The sequence below is a fragment of the Hyperoodon ampullatus genome (assembly GCF_949752795.1).
Source record: "Hyperoodon ampullatus genome assembly, chromosome: 8".
Classification (NCBI taxonomy): Eukaryota; Metazoa; Chordata; class Mammalia; order Artiodactyla; family Ziphiidae; genus Hyperoodon; species Hyperoodon ampullatus.
The window spans coordinates 93,859,395-93,885,123 of record NC_136921.1 but is presented as its reverse complement, the minus strand read 5'-3'; the positions used below and the strand labels follow the sequence as shown (position 1 = coordinate 93,885,123).

At 35.5% G+C, this 25,729-nt stretch overlaps 1 protein-coding gene across 3 annotated transcripts in view; it reads left to right on the top strand.

The window, feature by feature from the left end:
* The window catches only part of ZNF385B (zinc finger protein 385B), a gene marked incomplete at both ends in the record, with an annotated part of 398,204 nt that overhangs the window by 334,861 nt on the left and 37,614 nt on the right, over positions 1-25,729 (top strand). For all 3 annotated transcript variants that reach the window (XM_079709843.1, XM_079709841.1, XM_079709842.1), the window contains one exon: positions 1,642-1,752. In XM_079709843.1, the coding sequence (XP_079565969.1) occupies positions 1,642-1,752 (111 nt within the window). The remainder of the gene's footprint in view (positions 1-1,641; positions 1,753-25,729) is intronic.

Genomic DNA, 25,729 nt, shown 5'->3' with positions numbered 1-25,729 from the left:
CCCAGATTTTCTAGTAATAATATTTTACATTTAGTGGTTAAATTAAAAAAAAAATTTTCTTGGAGTATAGTTGCTTTACAATGTTGGGTTAGTTTCTGCTGTACAGCAAAGTGAATCAGCTATATGTATACATATATCCCCTCTTTTTTGGATTTCCTTCCTATATAAGTCACCACAGAACACTGAATAGAGTTCCCTGTGCTATACAGTAGGTTCTCATTAGTTATGTATTTTATACATAGTAGTGTATGTATGTCAATCCCAAAGTAGTTAAACATAATACTCTTAACAGTTTTTTCTTTTTCACTTTTTAAGTTATCATACATAAAATTGACTTTTTGGGAATGTGCATAGTTCTGTGAATTTCAACACATGTATAAGTTTGTGTAACCACCACTACAGTCAAGATATAAAATAGTTCTATCACTCCAGAAAACTCCCCTCTTTGACTTTTTTAAGCGTTCCAAACCACATAACTTTTCTTTATAGTGGGAATACACTGTCCTGTCATCTCACTTAAACTTGTAGCAAAAAAAAAAAAAAAGGCTACTTTACTGTTCAATAATTCTGTAATTCACCCTCCTTTCTAATGTATTTAAGTTCTTCTAACTTCTGATTTTGCACTTTGTTGATTCATACGCCTCATCAGGGATAGTATTCATTTCCCCTCTCTACCAAATATCATCAACTAATCCAGTCCTAAGTTCTAACCTCTGGAGATTTCCTAGACAATGGTGTCTATGGATCTATCCTTGTTCATGTTACATCTGTTTATAAGTTATGCTTTGTTCGTCATTGTTTTTTGAACTGCCAGTTGTCTGACATTAATGCTGGAGATTATTATCTGGAGTACACAAGAGAATCACTGCTGTGTCTCTCTTTTTATAGGCTCTGCAGATAGTGTTCTTTCTTTTTCCAAATACTTTCATGGCTTTGTGGCATACTTTTTCTATGGTATCACTGTATATTTCTCTGGCTGTTTATGGTAAATGCAAACCAAAGAGAGAAAGTCACAGGTTATAAGTCAGAACTTTACTTGATCAATATTTAAGCAGGGGTTGCATATTAACCAATCTGTTATAGGCATTTGAGTGACATGCATTTCCAGTAGAATGAATATCTAGAGTACATGAACAATAACAAATTATTTTAAAATAAAGGTCAACATTTTCTGTGCTGTGATAAAGCCTGTCATTTATGACTTTGCCACAAATAAAAAACTAAGAAACTTAAATACATCTGTAACAGTCGTCATTGAAATCATTTCAGACCATCTTAAGTATTATTACCTCACATAGGGAAAACATTAACAAGTTAATTTTAACCCTGATCTTTAGATCTTAAGTTTTCTTGTTCTATGATCCTTTTAAGGTTTTTCAAGTTTTCTTATATAGATATAAGATTTCTTGAAATGTTGTGATTCTCCTGTGATTTTTTTGTGTTACGATTTCAAACCAATTTTTTTGTTTCTATTTTTAATTCCTGGAAATAAGTACATTACTATCGAATGAGAGTCTTTATTATCTTTGTTTGGGAACTAAAAGTTAAAACGTTAAGGAATAATACAGCTACTTTTACTTGCGCACACTATTATCTATCCTTTGAAGTTATAAATTGACTATTTTGTCATTTGCTCTTTAGATGGATCCTGTGCAAAAAGCAGTCATTAACCACACATTTGGAGTGTCCATTCCCCCAAAGAAGAAACAAGTTATTTCTTGTAATGTCTGTCAGCTTCGCTTTAACTCGGATGTGAGTATCACCTTTTCATTGTGCTCTGTAGTCTGTCAAGCTCTAAGTCTGATTGTTCTGAATATGTACATCTCTTCGTATATACATACTCTCTAGCAGCCCCTCCAATTGATGGCCCACTTATTTCAGTGTGCTAGATTTTCAAGGGATTTGGATTCAACATTAGAAGCTTGAACAACAGAGTGGCTAATGTCAAAAATCAAGGATTTCTCTATGTAATGTCTCACCTATACCATTTTACACTTAATCCCACCAGTTATATTTACTTTTCAAAAATACTTGAATAGCAGAAAATATTCTTAAACATTTAAAATGCAATGAAAATATGAAAAAAATGCAATGAATGTTGAAGAAAACCATTGTTATTACTCTTGATAACAAGTGTCACGTTATATGTATGTGTGCCAAATCATATTAAATACCTGAGAGAATAATTTATTATACAATTTATATTTTCCCAGACTATGGAAATACAGGGAAAGCTTTGTAAATTATTTTATCTGGCAAGCATAACCATCCTGTTAAGAAAAATGATAGCAAGAAAAGGGTACAAATCAATATTTTACGAAAGTCGATTTTAAAATGTAGAATAAAATAACATAAAATCAAAATAAATAATAATAGAATATTTATAATACCCAATGACCAAGTAAAGCCAATGAGCAATGCAAATCTGAATCTGGCGGCTGCATATTGTATGTGATATTTCCCAAGTTACTTCACAGTAGAAGTCACTTTGCCAAGAGTATATTATACGATTCATGAGTTTTGGAAATACTGAAATAATAAATACCTTTGTCTGAATATCCATTAAATGATATTTTGATAATTCTACACAGGAAACATAATGAAAATTATAGTCATTGGAAAAGAGGAGATATGCTTTTCATGATTTATAAAAGTATGTTTAATGCAATTTCAACCAAAAATCCAATGACTTTTTTTGGCACGTGATAAAATCTTTCTCAAATTCCTTATTCAAGAGTTAAAATGTTCCTAAATAAATTGAGAAATATGTAGTGCCAATTCATTCAAAGTCTCATTATTGTTAAGATGTCATTTCTCCCCAGATTGATCTATAGACCCAGCACAACCCAAATAAAAATCCTAGAAGGCTTTTTTGTGGAAAATGCCAAGCTATTTCTTAAATATACATAGAAAAGAAAAGCCCTATAATAGCCAAAATGTTTTTCAGGGAAGAACAAAGTTTGAGAACTTATGCTTCTTGGTTTTAATACTTACTATAAAACCTATAGTAATCAAGACTGCAATACTGGTGAAAGAACAGTAGACATATTGATCAATAGAATACAATAGACCTGCACCTATACGGTCAGTTGATCTTCAATAAACTTGCAAAGACAGTTCAATGGAGAAAGGCTAATCTTTGCAACAAATAGTGCAATTGGATATCCACTTGTAAATTTAAAAAAAGAACCTTGACTGGTACTTCACACAAAATATAAAAATTATTTCAAATAGATCATATATATATATATATATATATATATATATATAAAACTATAAACTTAAAACTATAAAACTTCTAGAAGAAAACAGGAGAAAATTTATGTGACCTTGAGTTAGGCAAATGTTTCTTAAGAAACAAAAATATGAATTATAAAAATGCTTATATATTAGACTTCATCAAAATTAAAAACTACTCTTCAAATGACACTATCACACTGTTAAGAAATTGAAAAGAAAAGCTACAGACTGGGAGAAAATATTTGTAATAAAACACATGCCTTGTATGCAGAATATTTAAATAACTTATAACTCAATAATAAATAATAAATGGGCAAATGATTTGAATAAGCACTTTACCAGAGAAGAAATATGAATGACAGATAAATATGTAAAACAATGCTCAACATCATTAGCCATTAAGGAAATGCAAACCAAAATCAGATACCACTATACCTACTAAAATGATGAAAATTAAATAAATTGATATTACCAAGTGGCAAGGATGAGGAGCAACTGGAACTCTCATTCATTGTTGTTGGAAATACAAAATGGTGCAGGTCCTTTAGAAAACAGCTTAGTAGCTATTTATAAGAAATTTTATAATGTTATAGATACATTTCCCATACAACCCAGCAATCCCACTTCTAGGTATTTATCCAAGAGAAATGAAAACATATGTTCATATGCATGTGTCTTTTATAGTAGCTTTATTCGTAATTGCCCCAAACTGAAATTGATCCTAATGTCTATCAACTGATGAATGGATAAACAAACTGTGGTATAGCCATACAATGGAATACTACTCAGCAATAAAAGAAATGATGTACCAATACATCCCACAACATGGATGAATCTCAAAGGCAGTATGCTAAATGAAATAAGTTGGACACAAAGACTATATACTGTATGGTTACACTTATAAAACTTTTGCCAAACACAATACTATGGAGACAGAAATCAGACCTGTAATTAACAGGGTCTGAGGGTGGGGTTGGGGCATTCATCACCAAGGGGCATGAGGGAACTTTTTTGGGTGATGTAAATATTTGTAATCTTCATTGTTGTGGTAGTTACACAACTGTTTTTGTTTTTCAAAACTCATAGAACTCAATACCTAAAAAGGAATTTTACTGTATGTAAAGTATACCTCAGTAAACCTGACTAGAAAAAAATGCAATGTGATAGGAATCGTCAAATATTTTGTAAATTGAAGACTAATTAATCATAGAGACATACCTACTAGATATATTAAACTATATTATTACTACTAGATTTAAGGTATAATAATTAAAGGAATTTTTTAAGAAAAGACAGAATAATAAATACTGAAATAGATCCAAGTATATTTAACAATTTTGCCCACTTATTATCCAAATTTATATAGTCACACAGGGAAATTAACGTCTCTGTAACTTTACGAATATAAAATGAAAATGTTTGCTACTTAACTGGCCACTTACAAAATGAATACCCACCAGAAGACATGCTCCATATTTGGTTCTAGCATTCCCACTGCAGCAATACCTGATGCTGAAAACATCTCATAATACAATACAAAGAGATCGCAAAGTAAAATTGCAAAAATCTTGCAAAAGATGCAGACTTTCATGAAGTCTATAAATGTCATGTTAGAGAACAGCTTAATACAAAGCCACTGACAAATGAGGATCTGCCTGATAGAGTTAAAGAAGAGAAAAGTAACAAGGTTTATGATAGACAGGCTCTGCAAAGCAAAATATTTTGACCATCAAGTGAATAATAAGGACTTTGAGGCAATTATGAATCCCTTGAATTAAAAAAACATATATTTACGTGGTCCAAAAAGCAAATTAATTTTAAAAGGTACATTGAAAAATCTTGTTCCATCCTATTCCCCATCCTCCCACCCTCCATGCCTTTCCCTGTCTATCTGTAACCACTTTAATATTTCTTGCCTATCTTTCCTGGGTTTGTTTATGCAGATTGAGATTGAATATGTACTCAATCTCCTCCCTTTTCTACATACAAGGTAGCATACTATTCACTTTTTTTTGCCCTGTACTGTTTTTACATAACAATATATCCTAGAGAATTTTCCCTATCAGAACATAGCAAGCTCCCTCACTGTTTTTTTATAGATGTGGTAGGCAAAGATGTTCACATCCTAATCTCTGGACTCTTTTACTATATTACCTTGTATGGCAAAGGGGAATTAAGGTAGTAAATGGAATTAAGGGCACTAATCAGCTGACCTTAAAATAGATTACCTGGGATTTTCCTGCAGGCCCAAAGCCCCTTAAAAATAGAAGAGGGAGGCAAAAGAGGAAGTTAGAGTGATATGATATAAGAACAACTAGACTGGTCATTGTTGGTTTGAAGGTGTAAGAAGGGGCCACATGGCAAGGAATGTGGAAAGCTTCTAGAAGTTGAAAAGTCAAGGAAGTTGATTTTCCCCTAGAGCCTCCAAAATAGAATGCAGTCCTGCTGACACCTTGGTTTCAGCCCAATGAAACCCATGTTGGACTTCCGAATTCCAGAACTGTAAGATAATAAATGTGTGTTGTTTTAAGCCACTGAGTTTATGGTAATTTGCTAGTACAGCAATAGAAAACTAATACAGTAGTCTATGTGTAGATGTTCCATAGTTTACTTAACTAGTCCCTTATTGGTGGACACTTAGGTTGTTTCTTATCTTTGGAGTTAACATAGATTCTCATAGCCAATAAATATAGACATAGGACATAAATTTGAGACTCTGGCTTCCCTGGTGGTGCAGTGGTTGAGAGTCCGCCTGCCGATGCAGGGGACACGGGTTCGTGTCCTGGTCCAGGAAGATCCCACGTGCCACGGAGCGGCTGGGCCCATGAGCCATGGCCGCTGAGCCTGCGCGTCTGGAGCCTGTGCTCCGCAACGGGAGAGGCCACAACAGTGAGAGGCCCACATACCGCAAAAAAATAATAATAATTAAAAAAAAAATTGAGCCTCTTGACTCTAAATCCACAACTCTCCAATGATACTGTTACCTTACAACTTTACTCATTTTCTTAGCATTTATTGTGCTCCTATTTTATGCCAAGCCCTATACATACTAGACTCCAGAGTCTAGCAGCAACTTTTACTAGTAAACAGTGTGAATGAAAGCATGCAAGGATTAACCTTATTAGATCCTCTCAGAACATATTCCAGGTCTTCTGCTCTGTATTTCATTACTCCATACATAGAAAGGCTGCACAGTGTAAAACACTGGATTAAGAGTCCTTGAATGTGATTTAAATCCTAATTTTGAACTTTGATAAACCACTTCACTACTGTGGGCCTCAGTTTCCTCTTCTGTAATGTAACCTAAAATGGACTACATGATCTTTGGAAGGACCATTCCAGCTCTATGACTGAAAATCATTTCCATGGTATTTCTTTAGAAGGACAGGATATAAACACTTCCATCTTACAGGTGGAATAGGTAAGACTCAGAAAGAATGACTACGAGTTTTATTTTTTATTTTTTCAGTCGTCTGGGGAGAGGTATGCCAGTCTTCTTTCTACACCCCAGAATTGCTCTAGGAGCAGATTCACCTTTGACTTGAGCTTCATTCGATGTCACTAATTTTCTTTGTATTTACTAACAGGGACATGAACAGATGTACACACGTGAGCACGTGACCACTGGCTTCCTTGTCACCACTCAAAAGCTCTGTTGATAATGGAGAAATAAATTAAATTTCTGAGTCATGCTTAGACTCTGGGCAGTAAAACCACAAAGTCTGGATGGCAAATTCACACGTGTAACATATACATATTCTCAGTGTTTAGTAATGGTGCTATAATCTGCATAACTGAGCTCTGAAACTGAGCATTCTTTATTTGGGGGAGAGTTTATTATTTTATAATTACCCTATTTACATTTTTTTTTTTTTTTTTTTTTTTTGTTGTACACGGGCCTCTCACTCTTGTGGCCTCTCCCGTTGCGGAGCACAGGCTCCAGACGCGCAGGCTCAGCGGCCATGGCTCACGGGCCCAGCCACTCCGCAGCACGTGGGATCTTCTGGGACCAGGGCACGAACCCGTGTCCCCTGCATCAGCAGGCGGACTCTCAACCACTGCACCACCAGGGAAGCCCCCCTATTTACATTTTAATGTAAGAATTAAGAGGATGCTCATCCTTATTTTCTTTAATAACATTTCTAAATCAGCCTGAGACTGAACTGGCTTCACTCTTCAGTGTAGAAAATATGTTTATTGAAAAATCTGGAAGGCAGATTTGCTCAGTAAACAGACTACATTCTGCCATTCTCCATTACCCATATAAACTGTACCAGGGCAGACTTCATGCATTAAAATTCAATGTGACCTAGTTTAAGTGTCCAGTAGCCCCCTTTGTCCAGCTTTTATCATCTCAGTAGAACTCCACTGTCGGAAAGCAAAAAGCTACAGCTTTATTTACACAATACAGCGTTATGCAAATGAGCAAGCATTAATCACAAACATTTCCCAAGTGAATCTTTGCAGATTGACGCCATTAACTTTGCCAGGGGCCAAGCATTGCAGTCCAGGAATAATGTGTCTTTCCAACTGAGTCCCAGACATTTGCACAAATGTGTGCAGCAACCGTGTCCCTAGTTTCTTCTTGGCCACCTTTTTTTTTCTAACATGGTTTAAGCTGAGCACTGAATGAAATTATCCTGGGCCTGAATGCTCCCTTCTTCTCCAGTGAACGAGTGCACAGCAACTCTAGTATGGCTATAAATTGTTAAGCTTAAATCCGAATCTTTCCCTTTAGCTGGGAAATAATATGTTTCTAGAGTTAAGACTGGCCAGAGTAATAGGTCTTCTATACTGTTTCATAGTTAATTTTAAAGAAGACTCTCAATATTATTGGACTTTCGGTTTTCATACGAAATGACTAGAAACTAGAACTTTTAACACAAGCTTTTAAAATATTTTTGAGGCTGATGTTTCTCTTTTTGGCTAGGTTGAAAGTTGGCAGATCCCAAATAATTTCTAATTTTTGTATTAATTTCAATTTCTTAGAGAATAGTGGCAGAAGGATAAAGGAAACTGATCCTTAAACAGATTTTTACACAAAATCAGGGCAACTTAGTACTCCTAAATGTTTAAAAATAGAGATGATCTTCTTTTATTGTTGCTATCTCAGAACAGAGGTAATCATAAATACCTTTAACATATGACTGGATCCTTTATGCATCATGGGCAAATCGAAATGAGAGCATAATGATCTTTTTAATGAAGTTTTATATACTCTAATTCAGGAACTGACCCTGAAATTTTGATACTCAGCATTAATAACACAATTGATTCAGCATGAGATGCAGGGTCCCTAATTGCTGACCCCTAATTTGGAGCTAACTCATTTGATTTTTTGAATTTACACTATTACTTTTTGACTAGCATTATAAATCAAATCATTTATAGTTCAATTTTTTTTTAAATTTTACTTTGTGGTTCCTCTAAGTTTTTTATTTTGTTGTGTTGTTTTTGTCTTTCTTTTGGGTTTTGGTCATCCAATATCTCTATCTCTCATTTTAGACCACTGTTCTTTTTGCTGTGTTCTATTGCCTCATGTCTCAAGACATAAGGAGATGACCTCATGCCATTTCATTGATTTACGTAAGACTTATTAAATACAAATGGACAGGAAATTAAGGAATTGCTTAGAAGTTAAAATGACAGGGTGACCAGTTATTTGTGTGAACATTTCTGTAGGTGACCTGACTCTCCTATTCTTTCCTGTAAATCTCTCTGAGATTTCAGAAAGTGCAGTCACGCAACAATCACCCTCAATTCCCATATGACTGCAGTTAGTGTGTAACTGATACATCCACAATGCTACTTCCCTCTGCATTTGGCATCTTTGTCATCTTAGCAGTTTTCATTTGGAGAAGGTTATTTCGTATGCTCTCCTGGACCTTTCTGCCCATATCTCTTTTTGTGTAGTTTTAATCTTATGCCCACTTCCTGATTTCCTTAGCAGTTTACATAATACAGTACAAATTCTCTGTCTTGCATAAACAAACTGCCTCCACCCTCCATCTGCCACTCAAGAGGCGTTAGTGTTGTTTCTGCTGGAGCCCTGGCATTCTCTGTCATCCAGCAGGGATCTCAGCAGTCATGAGGTTAGGGAGAAAGCCACAAGTTTGGGTCCCACATAAATGCCTTTTCCATGGGCTCTGGGCTGACCCTCCATCTCCTTTGGCCCCCAGGCCTAACTCCACCTCTCCGCCAGCTGCCATGAGGCAGCAAGTCCCTACAGCAGCTGCGGTTCCTTCCCTGGGAGGTCAAAGCGGCGGGGAAATAGGAACCCCTTAGACGCCTTCTTGGAAGATCTGTCTTGCAGCAAAAGCGGAAGAGGCACTCAGCTGCCAGGGCACCTGCTTGCGTTTTCTGAAGGATCAAGCTTTTTGTTTATCACGCCATCACACTCTTCTAGGGGACTCTGCATTTTGCTGTTGGCTGCCTAGCTCTGGTTTTAACTCTAGAAATTCTGTTCACCAGTTATCAGTGTTTTTCTTTCCCTATCAAAACGTGTTCTCTTCTACTAAGCCATCATGTTCTTCCTTCCTGTGTTCTCTACCTTCTCTTCCCTTCTCCCTCTCCTCTAGCTCTTCTGTTTTCCCCCCTCCTCCACTTTCTCGGTCACAAAAGTACAACAAATACACTATTTTTCCTTTCTTTCATGGACATAGTGTCTTTATTAAGCTTTTTTAGGTTAATAACTGGATTCATTGCTTTGAATTCTGAGGCACTTTTCCCTTGAAAAGCCCCTAGAAGGTAATTTTTTTAAAAAAGTGTATTGAACATAGTATTTGAAACTCTAACAAATATAATGTTTACAAAAATTTATACTATATTTCCTGAATTTTCAGACATCGCCTTTGATAACTAACATGTCAAGAAAAACCTTGAACAGTCATCTTCTAATATTTGGCCCTCCTTACATCACCACTCTCAGATATGTCCAACAAATATCTACACATGTGAGGTCTACAGATCAACTTAACTCTTCCCTCCTCTCACATATACATATACAATCACTGCCTGCTACCCACGCACACCTACTGTATTTCTCTTGAAACCCTTGAGGTAGATAGCAGCTCCTTTAGTCTATTTATTTATACTATATTTATATTTATATAGTTGTATATAAATTGTGTACACACAGTTACATATAAGTATATATGTGTAATTTGTTGGGCTGTTTTTTTTTTTCTAAGAATTGATGCTGATAAAATGTGAGATGCAGAGTTTTAAGAATACTGGTACCTAGCCTGCTAAGTTTCACCTATGCTAATATTGGCCTCTCATTCAGAAATGAAATAAGCCATGGAAATTGGTCCTCACTAAAAAGTGAGTTTATGATGAAGGGATTTGGAGAAAGTCATACTCAAACTGAATTCTGCAGCTGATCATTAAATAAAGAAATACCACTGCGATAATACTCTCATTGCTGGGCTGGGAAGTGAAAGCTAGTTGTAAAGTTTACATCTGCTGTTAAGCAGTACAAATTATTAGATAAATGAATAATTTTGTAAGTTTGAAAAACCAACTGATTCTGTTAAGAATAAAGGTACTGATGATACAAAGAATCAATAGCATTAAAAGGAAATCTAGAAAATGATAGTCTGCTTTTGTCAAACATTTTACATTTTTCCCATAAATAAGACTATTTATATTGATTCTTAGGTATGGAGGGTAGTGAAGCAGATAGCAGGTAATTAAAAGCATAAATCTCAGGAGCTTGGGAAGGTAATTCTCTGCTTTGCAGGCAGAGCTGACAAAATGATGAACATTTTCTGCTTCAACATGACAGAAATATAGTGTGGTTACAGGGAAAAGGAACATACCAAGCTAAAAGTTTGCTTCAATAGCTGCTGTTTAAGAAAGCTCTTTAAAAAATTTAGTCTGCCTTTTTGAAGCATATAGTAGTTTCTTATTAAATTTTTAAAAATTTTCCTTAAATTAGCACTATAACATTACCAGAATGTCACAGTCTTTCTCAGAACTACCTTATTTTAAGTGGGTATTTGATAATTTTGGACTAATTTTAAATTCATCACTGAAAGAAAGTGAAGATCAGGATAAAAGTGAAGTTTTTAAAAAGTGAGCATTATTACTTATAAAGATTCATCAGATCCTATATTTAACTAATGGGGAAGTTATGCAACACATAATTCAATCATTTGGGGCTTTTCTTAAAACACATAGATGCCTCACATGACATATTACTTTAGCTATTTATATGTGTTTAATAATATTCAAAGTTAGGATGACCTGCCTAATGTGATGTGAAGAACAGTAAATGTGAATGCAAAACCCACCCTCCCGTATCAGAATATGTTCTCAACAGAAAACCATTAAGCATCTATTGATCAGTATTGCAAACTTTGGTACATTTCCATTAAATATTGGTTTGCTGATCAAATATTAGTAACACCTTTTTAAAAATATTATGGGAGGTCTTTTTTTCCTGTGTTAGTAACTCTTTTAGACAAAAGTAAAAGACTCCTGAAAGGATTTTCAGGTCATTTTGTTGTGATTTTTGTCATCTTCCCACTTTGGGGTTGGGGAGGACTGTTGAAGTCTTGTGTATTTTTCCTTTTTGTTTGGTATGGATTTCTCTAGTTAAGACTGGGTGTGGAATCCTTAACAAAAGATCATGTTTCACTCAATTTTTGTGGTTTGGATTGTTCAGCTAAATTTTATGCAACATACAATTAGAAATCAGGTAGAATTTCTAAGCTGAACACCTGTAGGTTTCCTGAATGATTAGTTCCTGGTTTAAAGTTTGTATTCAGACTTTATTTAGTACATGTTTGGTTTCCCATAACTTATCTTTTATTTTGTATGCTTGAGTGGGCAATTGGCTATAATTTTCACAACCTTTACAACAAGAAAAAAAGTATTACTTATGTAAGACAAAAACAAAACAAAAAAGCTGGATGCAACAAGAGGTAATCGTGCCTACTCCATTGTTTTCAAGCAAGAGACTGATTTAATACAGTTAGAACATCTTGCAAAAGAGATAACTTTTAACTACTTTCATCTCTCAAGCAGCTTTTTGAATAAAGTGACAGCATTTGCCCTGGAGGCCAGAGAACTTTAGATATGGTCGGTCAGCATAAAGATCAGTTTTGGGGTTTTTTGGGGGGGCGGGAGGGCCTGACTGGCCAAAAGGCACTTTATGAGGCGTGGCTTGTCATGGGGGAGAGGACAGCATATGAAGAAGTACTGCTTTAGCCAGTTTCTAAGATTTCAAGCTGGGAAACTTTGTTGGAAAAATAGTGTTGCTGATCAATGTGAGTTCTTCAAGGGGAGTAAAGAAGCTGTCAGCTTAGCCAGGGACAGGAAAAGAGTGTTAAAATAGTTCCTGCCTAGAAAGGAAGACTCAGGAAATATAAGACAGGTTCCTTACCCTCATAGACACGATTAGGTAGCTAGGGGAAAAAAACTAATACACTTAGAAACATTGCTCAACTGTGTGATGTGAAGAACAGTATTACTGTTATTATTTATATTACCCTACCCTGCTGTAGGGTAATATAAATTTAGGAAATTTAGACGGCACATGGGCTAGAATTATCATGAGCAGAAAGCTAGCATTTGACGGATGCCTGTTCTTCTGCCAGGCTCTATATTAGATACTCTCCACATATATTATCTCTGTATTTGTACAGAGGTTCAAGAAAGTAAAACTGTGAAAGGCTTGAGAGATGGTCAGCATTTGATGGAGAGAGAATTAAAGAATTATTAAGTGCTAGAGCTGAAACAAACAGAGCTTCTTGAGGTTGTGGTCTATGGATAGGCTGCAGGGGGTCCATGAACTGCGTAAAATTATGCAAAATTTTGTCTGTCTGCATACCTGAAACCAGGATCACTTAGGAGGATGGTTGAGATGACTGAATCTTCCATTCCCCCAGAGTGAAATGTTCCACAGCTTCCTTTGGCAACATGTTCCAGGATTTAATCGTTTTCAGTATTTCATCTTACCTAAATCTTTATTTAAAAAAAAAAAAGAAGAAAGAAACCTTGTTCTTTTTCCCCCCTCACTTTAATTCTGTCTTCTAGGGCACATGGAAAACAAATGTTGTATTCACTACTCAGGAAACAGATCTGGTGAACAGGAGCTCCCAAGAATTCTCCACTCTGTTTAGTTTCTGACTTTTGGGGTCTGAGAATATGATTCAACTTTTATTAATTTGTATTTCCTTCAGATAGAAGTGTATTTCAGCTCTTATCAGTGGCATACCTAACATTTCTGACACCAAGAGCAGATCATTTTTAACATCCCCTCTATAGGACGAAGTCATTTTCAGAAATAATTATGAAATTACATGAATAGTAAGAAAAGCCAAGAAAGAAATTCAGAGACTTTATTAAAGTTTTAATATATTACTATACCCCTAATATTACAGTACAAACAAGGAAAGGATTGATCCTTTTTAATTACATTAATGTATTTGTAAATGAGAAAAAATGTAAACCTACATATTATTCTATCACAGTAATGAATAATAACATTACAGTAACAAATAAGTAAATTTTAATAAAATCAAAATTATATAAAAGATACAATTTATATACCTACTAAATTGTACCACTGATATTTTCTCCTTCACTCCTTAGTTTTAAAGCACAGAATAACCTAAAAAGAAGCATAAATTTCAATTTCAAAGCTATTAACCAAAGTCAGTAAAATCCATCATGTATAAGCTAAAATTTATATTTATCAAACAAGAATAATACACCTCACAGTTGGCACTGTCTCATTCTTAAAGTTTAAACACAAATAAAAATTCTAATCAGTCATCTAAAATGAGAGAATTGAAGTATTTCAAGTTCTGTTTTGTCTTTACAGTCACTGTGCTACCATTCTTTTTTTTTTTTTTTTTTTTTTTTGCGGTACGCGGGCCTCTCACTGTTGTGGCCTCTCCCGTTGCGGAGCACAGGCTCCGGACGCGCAGGCCCAGCGGCCATGGCTCACGGGCCCAGCCGCTCCGCAGCATGTGGGATCTTCCCGGACCGGGGCACGAACCCGTGTCCCCTGCATCGGCAGGTGGACTCTCAACCACTGCGCCACCGGGGGAGCCCTGGGGGAGCCCTGGGGGAGCCCTGGGGGAGCCCTGTGCTATCATTCTTTATTTCAAGTCAACCATTGAAATGCTAGAATATGAGGGGCACCGAGTTTGCAAACTGACTGCATCTGAAATGAACTTAAACGATTCTTAACCATTAGGAACTTACTTTCAAAATGAGTAGCTGCAGCAGAGTCATTGTGAATTGGGAGTTTGATGATATAGCCAAGTTCTCTATATTAACTTCCATGTAGTTAATTAAAAGATAAGTAAAAAAGATATGCTAATTTCAAGTTTACATATATATTATTAAAATTCACTGTAATCACAACAATTGTTTAAAGCCTAGACCAACAAATTTTTTTTCAGGGAGGAGTATTTTATTTCTAACCTTAGAATTGCCAGCCTGTAATGATAATAAAAAGCAGCCCTATTTTTAGTCAGTTTTATTACTGTTTTTAAATTATCTACACATAGTGCAGCCCCTTGTTTCCTGTCCACTGAAGTGGACATGTTCAGTATACCACAGACGTTTGTTATTCCATTAATAGGAATTCTAGTGCTACTTTAAATACATGTTACATTTAGTATGGAGATACGTTATGCTGACTTAAACTTGTAATCACCAAATAGTTTCCTTTTTATCTTTAATAATGCCCACTGAATGTTCTCTGAAATGTAGCTTTCATTATCTCTGACCTGTGAGCTTGAGGTGACCTGGTTTTTGCTCTGGAAAGAAATAACATTCTATATCATTTGAGAGACACCTATGGAGTCCTTTTATGTGATGATTTATTTGTTCATGTCATGAATTTTTGGGCTTTTTCTTATATCATTTGAGAGGAATGGGAAAGAATAGACTCATTAAAGGGGTACTTAGGTTATTTGTTATAGTTTTGTAATTTAAATTGTGTAAGCCAACAAAATGCCCTATATGCACTTTTAAACTAAAATTACCAACAATCTCTTTTTAAGATTTAATTTGTACATTTACACAGATGGTTATAAAAGGGGATATTCATTAACATCTGTAAATGTTGAGGAAATGATGGATGCCTATATTTGTAAAATGCCAGAATAGAATTACTAAATGTGCAGATGTAGATTAAAAAATACAAAATTTGAATATCTGAAAGGCATTCTCTTCAAGCTAGTTTTCTAAAGATCTAGACATTGAATAATTGTCTTTTGCATAAGTTTCCATTTTTATAAATGCAGTAAATTCTTATTAATTTGGATGACATTAATTAGGGATTTGTGATAATTCAGGTATGGGCTGAATTGTACTTTCGTTTGGTCCAAATTCTGTCTTCAAAGATAATGCAAATGAGTGTTGCAAAGGAGGTTGAACCTAAGTGTCCATCATCGGATGAATGGATAAAGAAGGTGTGGCACATATATACAATGGAATATTACTCAGCCATAAAAAGAAACGAAACTGAGCTATTTGTAATGAGGTGGATAGACCTAGAGTCCGTCATACAGAGTGAAGTAAGTCAGAAAGAGAAAGACAAATACCGTATGCTAACACATACATATGGAATTAAAAAAAAATGTCATGAAGAACCTAGGGGTAAAACAGGAATAAAGACACAGACCTACTTGAGAATGGACTTGAGGATATGGGGAGGGGGAAGGGTAAGCTGTGACAAAGCAAAAGAGAGGCATGGACATATATACACTACCAAACGTAAGGTAGATAGATAGTGAGAAGCAGCCACAGAGCACAGGGAGATCAGCTCGGTGCTTTGTGACCGCCTGGAGGGGTGGGATGGGGAGGGTGGGAGGGAGGGAGACGCAGGAGGGAAGGTATGTGGGAACAGATGTATATGTATGACTGATTCACTTTGTTATAAAGCAGAAACTAATAAATTTAAAAAAAAAACAACCCCCCCCCCAAAAAAAAAGAAGCATAGAGATTTAGAATACAAACAGAACCAACTTTTTCAAGCTTACATAAGCACTTTAAGGGCAATGATTAAAATGCAAGTGATAATATAATTAAAAATAATTCTTATATATTTTAACACATCACCTAAGAATCTCTGGTAACTAACAGCATTTTTTCAAAAATGTTCTAATTTTTCAACTTTTTTTTACCATTTCATTATGCCCTGTACCCAAATTAGTCCACATTGTTGAGGTTTCTCTGAAATTGTAATCATTTAATAGTATCTAATACCATTCTTTTTTTAAAGCAAATGATTTTCTGCGACTTTGTTAGCATTTTCCCAGTAAATCTTTTGAGTCAAGTGTTTTAATTTACATGGTATCTAGGTTTTATATTTCAGGCCAAAGAAGCATTGTTTTGAGGAATGACTTATCCAATTTAGTTATCTGCACTGATCAAATTGACTGAATGATCCATTTCTGACCTGGGGCTATCTTGATAGACAGGTGAGTGACCCACTGTATATAAGAATTCTCTTTCCAATAACTGAGCAATTGGTCTGTTAGGAATCTGCTCATTCCACAGAGATGGATCAAGCAGCGAGACCCCAAAATCATACCAACTGGTGACCCTTGCTTCAGTCCACTGCTTCTCATCATAGGCAGAAGTCAGTCAGGAATTTGCAGGAAGTCGGAGGTACTGATTAGATTATGGTCACTCTTGATACCAAAATCTTCACTCTCTTGGTCACTTACCATCCTCAAAATACAGGTTTCTAACCAGTATGCACATCTCTAGTCCAGTTCTTGTCACTCGCTCCATTGTTAGCCAGCCTTCAGCCACAATGGCTTTCTTTTATTTTGATAAAGCTGCCAAGCTACTTCTCCCCCCTCCCTTTCGGTCTAGTCTCTACTCCTCCTGCAGGTCTCACGTTTTATGTCTCTTCCTCACAGGAGCTTGTCCAGACTCCCTAGTGTAAACTAGCCCCACTCCCAAGAATAAATTTTATAACACCCAATAATTTTCCTCCATGAAATGTATCACAGTTTGTAAAGATACCTTATTTATATAACTATTTAATATATGTTTCTAATACACACACACACGCACGCACACACATGCACAATCGTTGGCTCAAGGACTGAATGTGCTTTGTGCATTACTGTCCCCCCAGTGCCTAGCACTTATTTATTGATTGAATACATGGTCCTAAAGAGGATTTTTTTTTAACTTTAATTTATGCAACCCAAGGATTGGTTGGGAATCACTGAATCCATTCTCTACAATGAAAACTGTAACTTATGTGACTTTACAAGTCACCTCCCCAGACCTTTTTTCACCTCTAGATCATCCTGTCTAAGGAAACGAAGACTATCTTTTACCAGAGGGGATAAGGGAGAGAGTCTATTCTGTTTTGGATCTTCCATGGTGAAGGCTGTTTGGACCCTGAGCTTGGGACTTGCTTCGATGGTGCAGTGATTAAGAGCCTAATCTTTTAATCTTGGGTTGGAATCCAGGGTCTTCCATTTCTGGCAGTGTGGTATTGGACAGTTACTTAACTTTTCAGAGTCTCTGTAGACTTGGACTAATAATAATACCTGCCTCATATGCTTTTATGAGGATTAAATGAGATGCTGTCTGTAATGTACTTAGTGCAGTGCCTGGTACACAGCAAACAGTAAATGGTAACTCTTTGTCACCATTTTTGTTATTGAATTCAGAGTAGTTTTTGTAACCTGACATTGTGTTTGCAGTCTTTCTGGTTGCTGTGTTCTCGCTATTTTTCTGCATTCCTCATAATTTTCCTTGGAGTAGTAGCTATATATAGGCCCCTTATTTCCACAGACATGGCTACCACTATGGTTTCTCTGAAACATTATCAAATATTCTTCCAGGACACGAAGACCTCATATTATTTTCCAGTTATTTTATGAGGTTGTTTTGATATTACAAAAAAAGTATTTTAGCATTTAAGATGTTGTTATACTTCAGAAAGAAGTATAGTTGTGTGTATGTATTTTTAATTATTTTTCCTTTGGAATTTTCACTTCCCTTGACCTGTGTTTTATTACTCTGTATATCCAGCTTTTCTGATGGCCTCTTTTCTGTATCCTCTGCTGATTTCTCTTCTTCATCTTAGCTATTGAATATAGCTGTTTCTCAAGATTCTTTCCTCAAAATGGGTTTTCTCCTCTCTATTCTTAATTCATCAAGAATCTCATCCATCCCCAGGGTTTCATCTATTATCTCATAATGTGGTTCCAAAATAGATGTCTCCAGCCCCAGCCTCTTTTCTCAGCCATCACTTGTGTTTTCAATTGTTTGTTGAACCTCTCCACTGTGTATCTCATGAGCAGCCTAAATAGATAACCAAACTGGATTCTCATTTTCCTCTGCAAAATTTCTTCACCCCACCACAACTGCATTTTGGTTAATCATTTTACCATTTTCCCTGTTATTTGGGCCTGAAACTTCTAGAGGGAACTCCAATTATTTTTTCTTCCTCTACCCTTATTTTAATTCTATTGTCAAGTAATAAAAACTCTTTCTCCATTCATTTATTCATCCATGTAATCAGTATTTATCAAATGTCAAGATGTTTCAGGCAGTGTACTAAGTGCAAGAGGTAAGTGAAGAGCAAAAATCTTACAGGTTCAAGCCTTAACGAACGTTATTGTCTAGTGGGGGAAGACAAACATTAATCAAGTTATTATAAAATTTAATAATTTTTAAATTGTGAGAAGTGCGATAAAGAAAAGAATCCAAAAATTTAGGAGGTGGCCTAGTCTGGGGGATCATGGAAGGCTTCTTAAGGATGCAATGTTTGAGCTGTGTTCTGAAGGATGAATAGGAATTAACCAGGAAAAGAGAAAAGAGATAGTATTATATTTTAGGCATGTGCAAAAGGCTAACACTGTACTTATACTCCAGCCACACTTTCTTTCAGTTCCTCCAAGAAAAAACAAAGAGCCTGCTACCAAATGAAACTAGGGGTAGGTAGGGAGTAGGACATATAGGTCTTGAATATGATGATTTTAGATTTTAAACCAAGAGCAGTGAAAAGATGTCAAGGATTTTAAGCAGAGGAATGATATGTTCAGGTTTACATTTTTTAAATATCATTTTGGCCGCCACATGGAGAACGGATTGTAACTGAGCAGGAGGGGCCTTTGGGTGATTGCTAAAGAGCCTGTTGCCGCAGTCCAAGTGAAAGATGATGGCACTTTGGACCAAGATGGTTGTGGTAGAGATAAAAAGAATTGTCTTGATTAGAGAAATATCTAGGAGGTAAAATCTGTAGGACTTAGTGATTGAATGTGAGGGTGGAGGTAGTGTGTGACAATGAGAATAATCCCTAGATTTGGCTCTTACAATAGAGGTAGAGTGGTGCTATTAGCAGAAAGTGAATGCTAGAAGGAAGACTAGGTAATTTTGGCAGCAAAGCAGAGACAAATGATACAAGGAGTTTGGTTTTGAACTTATGTTTAAGGTGCTTTGAGATATCCAAGTGGATATTATGAGTCTGGAGCTCAGGGGAGAGATCTGGACTAGAGAGGTAGAAACCAGGAAATTATCACTATAGAGGTGGCTGGGAAAGTTGTGTGGATGAAACTGAACAAAGAGTAGACAGGAAAAGTTTGGAGTGAGAAGACAAGAAGGCTTAAAACTGCGTCTTGGAATATGTCAACAATTCAGTGACTGGGCAGGGGAAGATGAGGCTGCACGTGGTTCAGAAATGTAGGTGGGGGAACATCAACCTTGGAAAGAGCCTGCGGAAAAGTGCCTTCCGGAAGAAGGGAGAGATCAGCAGGGTCACGTACCCCTGATTGGTCAAGCAAGATGAGAAATAAAAGATGTTCTTGGTTTTAGGACTTAAGGCATTGGTGTCTTGGTGATGTCTGTTTCAGTGGATTGAGGTGGACCAGATTAGAGAAGAGAAATTGGAGATGTGCATACAATTAATTGACCAGATTAGTCTGTGAAAGGAAGCTGAAAGGGTGAAAAGCTAGGGTTGAATGTAGCTTGAGGGATGGTTTCTTTTGGGTTGGGGAGATCAGGGCTTGTTTAAACATCAATGATAGGGATTTGATTTGGAAAGGGGGAGTTGAGTATAAATGGTAAAAAAGAGAAAGGGTAATAGACACTGGGAAAGGCAAAAAGGAACAGAATATCTAGATAGAGACTTGCTTAATAGGAGGAATAGCTCCTTTTCTATGAAAGCTCTGGCTTTTGGTGTATAGAGCCCCCTGAAATTTGAAATCTGTGTGTTTAAGAACCCCATTACTCTTTGACTTGCTGTGGTAAGAACCTTCTAGTTACTCTGTCTTTTTTTTTTTCCTTTTTGTAGGTCTTAGCTGGATCAGAGTGTGCTAGAACAAAAGCCCTCAATGGCTTCTCATTACCTACCTAATTAAGTATGCTATTGTTAACTGTCTTCCCACTATCTAGTATTTAAGGCCTAAATAATAGGCACTTGTCTTTCTAATCTTTTCTTCCATTCCTACTCCACACACACCCACATTTCACTCAAACTGGATTATTCACATTTCCCTAAACAAAAATTGGTTTTGCCACATACTTCTTATAGTCCTCTCCTTATTGAGAGTGTATATCTCTCGTCTTTGAAATCCTTTCCATTATTGAAGGCCCATCTCAAGGCCCTTTCTTTTCTCAAATTTTCATACAATTTTATTAAGCCCAAGGCAGGGGTATGTGCACATTTTGTTACCTGATTCCCAGAAATATGTTTGGGAAAACATAACTATAATATATCCATAATGACAAATCAGGGTATGGAAACTAATTAGGATATTTTTAAATGTCTGCTTTAATTCAATTAAAGCACTTTAAAAATCATTTTTAATTGTAAAAAAGAAGAAAAATAATCATTTGAATCATCTAATGTCTATTTTTGCATCAAGGGTGGCAGCACAACTTTGAAAAACAACCTATATATCCATCAATAACATACGGTTGAAATAAATTACAGTTCATTCATATAATGGAATAAATATACACACCCATTTTAAAATTAGAAAACTTTCTAATTACTCATTTTTAAAAATCTCTAAGATCTGTTGCTGAATAGAAAAAGCAAAATACAAAACAACATATGTGGTATGTAGGCATTTGTCTAAAAATGGAAGAAGGGGAAAATACACACATACATATATATTTGCTTGATAAGCATGTAAATTATCTCTGGTAGGATACACAAAAAGTGATGAGAACTAGTTGCGAAGTCTGAGAGGTAGACTTCACTATGTATGCTCTTTTGTTTTATACTTTTCAACTATGTGATTATATTACCTGGATAAAAAATAAATACAATTTAAATTTAAAAGAAACAAAAGTAATAGCTAATTGGACAGAAATGAAATTCTGTAGAAATCATTGTTGATTCAAGTTCAAAAATTACAGATATTCCAAATATTATAACTATTGGTTATAATAGAGTAGAAAATCATCTTTTAAAGCCTTTCTGATCCTTCAGTGGGATTTGATTTTGAACTCTTTTCAGCTCTTGCCTGGATGACTGTAACAGCCTCCTTTCCCACTTTGCCTCATTGGCAACTGCCCCACCATACACACACAGCTTGTTCTCCACACAGTAAACAGAGCAATCATTTTATAAACAAAAGTCAAACAAGGTTACTTCTCTGTTCAGAACACTGCTGGGATTTCCCATCTTCTCAGAATAAAAGTCAAAATCCTTAGAATAGCCATTTGCAGTTCCCTGGACCTTAAAGGCTCTTCTCCCAGGTATTTACCTGGTTAACTCCCTCACTTAATTCAGGTCTCAGTGCAAATGCCTCCTCAACAGAAACTTTCCTTAATACCTAAAATGACACCCACCCCATCATTGTCTATCCTCCTTACTTTTCCTTATTTTTTTATAGCACCACCTAACATATTCATAAATGTATCATTTAACAATTAACTACGGTGAAACATATATAAATTTGTATTTTATTGTCTGTGTCCCCATACTAGAATGTAAGACCTGCATCCCACAACACTTGGAATGATGCCTGGATCATAATAGGTATTCAATAAATATTTGTTGAATGGAAGAATGAATGGACTCCCAGCATTAAATTCCTATTTTTAGAAGATTTTACTTACTCTATCCTATATATATAATTCAAAAACTTTTTATTGAGTCTATACCATATAATAGGTGCTTCAGAAGACTCAAAGATGAGTAAGACAGAGTTCACATTGATCTTTTCATATATGAACAACTTTGTTGTGACTCTAATTGGTGAGTAGAACTTTTAGAACAATATTACTTGGAATCAGAAACTGAAAGGACACTTAGCATTCACTGATTATATTGAAATATTTTGGTATTTATGGGTGAATCAAAATTATGGGCATTTTCATTTTAGTTTTTCCTCCAGCAGACCAATTTTTTATATGTGAGGAAGGTTGACCAGACTAATCTGCAAAGGAAACTTCTAGTTTAATCTGGTACTTTAATGTAAAGATAGCCTTAACATGACTCAGGTTAGCTAAGTGACTACTGAAGAGGTACAGTTTTATTATTTTCTCTTACTTATATTTGTATGTTTTGAAAGGATATGGTATTAATCTTCACGTTTACATATTTCACCTAATTTTGAATTATAAAATATCTGCTGGGTTTTAAAAATTGTTTTAGTGCTTTGGGGTAGGAGTTTTACAAAAATCTATTTTGTAAAAGAGATTTTCAAATGAGTAATGCTAAATAAATAATATATTAAACATATATAAAACATTACTAAAGCCATTCTTCAACTCTTTCAAAGTTACTTTGCCACTCTTGTCTACAGTAAGGATATTATATATCAAATGTAAGGAGACACAATGAAAATTCTAATTTTAGATTTATTCTGTATCATTTATGTAAATTTCTTTAATATGGAAATGGAAGTAAATGTAATACCTTCTAGACTGATTAAAAATTAATGTGTAGAAGCCTGGGAGCCTAATTTAAAAGACCATCAGAAGACTTGAATTAATTAGCTGTAGAGTCACAGCATTAATGCAGAGACTTGAATTATATTGCATTACTTATCACTGAGTAACAAAAAATCGCTCTTCACACTATGCCAATCCACTTCCCCACTGAAAGATAGCAGCACTCTCAAACACTTTAGGAACTTGGGATGTAACTGTGAAATCACTATAAACTCTTCCTTATATTTCAAGGTAGTGGAGAATTATTAACTAAAATGTCCCAGTTTAATATAAAATTTGAAATTAATTTGAGAGAGGTGGATAATTTTGAATACTTCTGGGAAAATCATAAAATAAGTGACTCAAGAATATTAAGTAATTATTAACAAAGCCTTAATGTTTTATTATGTATTATAAAAATAAAAGATGATATCCATGTGTTTCATAAAAGTTCTTAAGATTTAGAAGTTCTAACACATTAGGTCCCATATGCATAATTCTTTGAGAAAATTAGATATTTTCATAACTTATAAATGTTCCCATTATTACATATTCAAGATTATGTTAGTGTACAGGACACTAATGTTCCCATTTGAGGGTAATAACTTAGAGGATATGGTTTATCAGTACATTCTGGGTGAAGTTCATGATTTGCTCCCCCTACAGTTTGGAAGAGAGGGCATATTTTGCCAGGGTTCATTTAATTCATCTTGCCTCAGTTAAACTCTAGTGCACCTACTAGGAGTTTGCACACACCTTATCATTAAATTGACTCAGATATTGACCCCCAGCCCAGAAGACAAAGTAAATATACCTTTCAAAAGCTGTAATGTAAATGCAATAGAGAAGTAAGCAGTCTTATTTTCTTAGGGTAAGCATCTCAAGATACTTTTTTTGCTGAATTCTTAACTAAATTGTGATGATGTTAAAGAAATTATGACATTAAATAAGACTCGTTTTATTATCCATTATCTACATTGAAAAAAATTCACATAAACCTACTTCCATTAGGTTGATGGGGGAAAAATCTTTTTCAAAATACAGTCTCTATAATTTACAGTATTCATGAATAGAATTAAAAAGTTAATTTTCTGGGATGAACTTTACCTTGACACATATATATGATTTTTAAAAGGAGATAATTTTTAATTATGACCTAATTTGAAAAAAAAAAGGAGGTAACAGGAGGAAAGAACAGAATTCAACATATGAAAGGATTTGGGGTTCAGATCACAGTTGATATAGTCAAGCTCAAATAACTGTCTCTTTTATTTCCCATTCTACTCAGCCGTAAACTGGGAATACAGGGTATAGTCGGATATCCAGAGGCAGAACCTTAGATTGCTGGGAATAATCTAAAATTTAATAATCCACACTCAGGGCTTCCCTGGTGGCACAGTGGTTGAGAGTCCGCCTGCCCATGCAGGGGACGTGGGTTCGTGCCCCGGTCCGGGAAGATCCCACATGCCGCGGAGCGGCTAGGCCCGTGAGCCATGGCCGCTGGGCCTGCGCGTCCGGAGCCTGTGCTTCGCAACGGGAGAGGCCACAACAGTGAGAGTCCCGCGTACCACACACACAAAAAATAATAAAATAATAATAATAATAATAATCCACACTCAAATAATCGAAATATAAAACTCACTGGGAAAATGAGGCAAAATTTGTTCACTTGGAACTTTACAAGAAACAATTTTATTTAAAAGATTAAAACTTTTTTTTAACATCTTTATTGGAGTATAATTGCTTTACAATGGTGTGTTAGTTTCTGCTTTATAACAAAGTGAATCAGTTATACATATACATATATACCCATATCTCTTCCCTCTTGCGTCTCCCTCCCTCCCACCCTCCCTATCCCACCCCTCTAGGTGGTCACAAAGCTAAAGCATTTTTTTTAAAGCCACTTTTTGCTCTCTTCCAGGTGATTTTTAAACTCAAACTGCCGTATTTTTTTAATTCATCATGTAAATTCTGTTATAGCTGTTATGTCCATTTATAGCTTCGCCATGTTTCAATGTGTAAAGTAATTCCAATGAATCATGCACCAGAAGCATGAGCATCAAGACTCTTAGCTGACTAATGAAATGCATTTGAAAAACTACCTTGAGGCCCATCAGAAATAGTAGCATTTTAAGAAATGACTTAATTTGCCTACATGGAAAATTTTTGATATCATGAACACATATATGTGTAACGCTCATGTATTCACATAGGGGCATTTTAAAGCAGCTGCAACCCAAGCACTCCACTTCTGTGTCATGATATTTGATAGAATCTGAATTGGGCCCAAAGAGAATCAGAGTCTAGAGTATACTTATTTTCTTCCTGGAGTCACCACTTTTCTCTTTAGTAATATAGAAAGATTTGGAGTTGATGGGTTTTATACATACATATTCCAAAGCCAGTAAATATGAAATGCCATGGCCAGAACTCTGGCCTTGAAGGAATCCAGAAGACACCATTCACATTAAACCATATGTGAGTGGTGCTCCCCCCACACACAGTTGTACAGTGTGGCAACCCTGGACAGGCCATAGCAACCTGGAGTGTTTCACTTAGCTGTAAATTATAAATTAGCAAAGACATTGTGTCTTTTTGAACTGAAAAT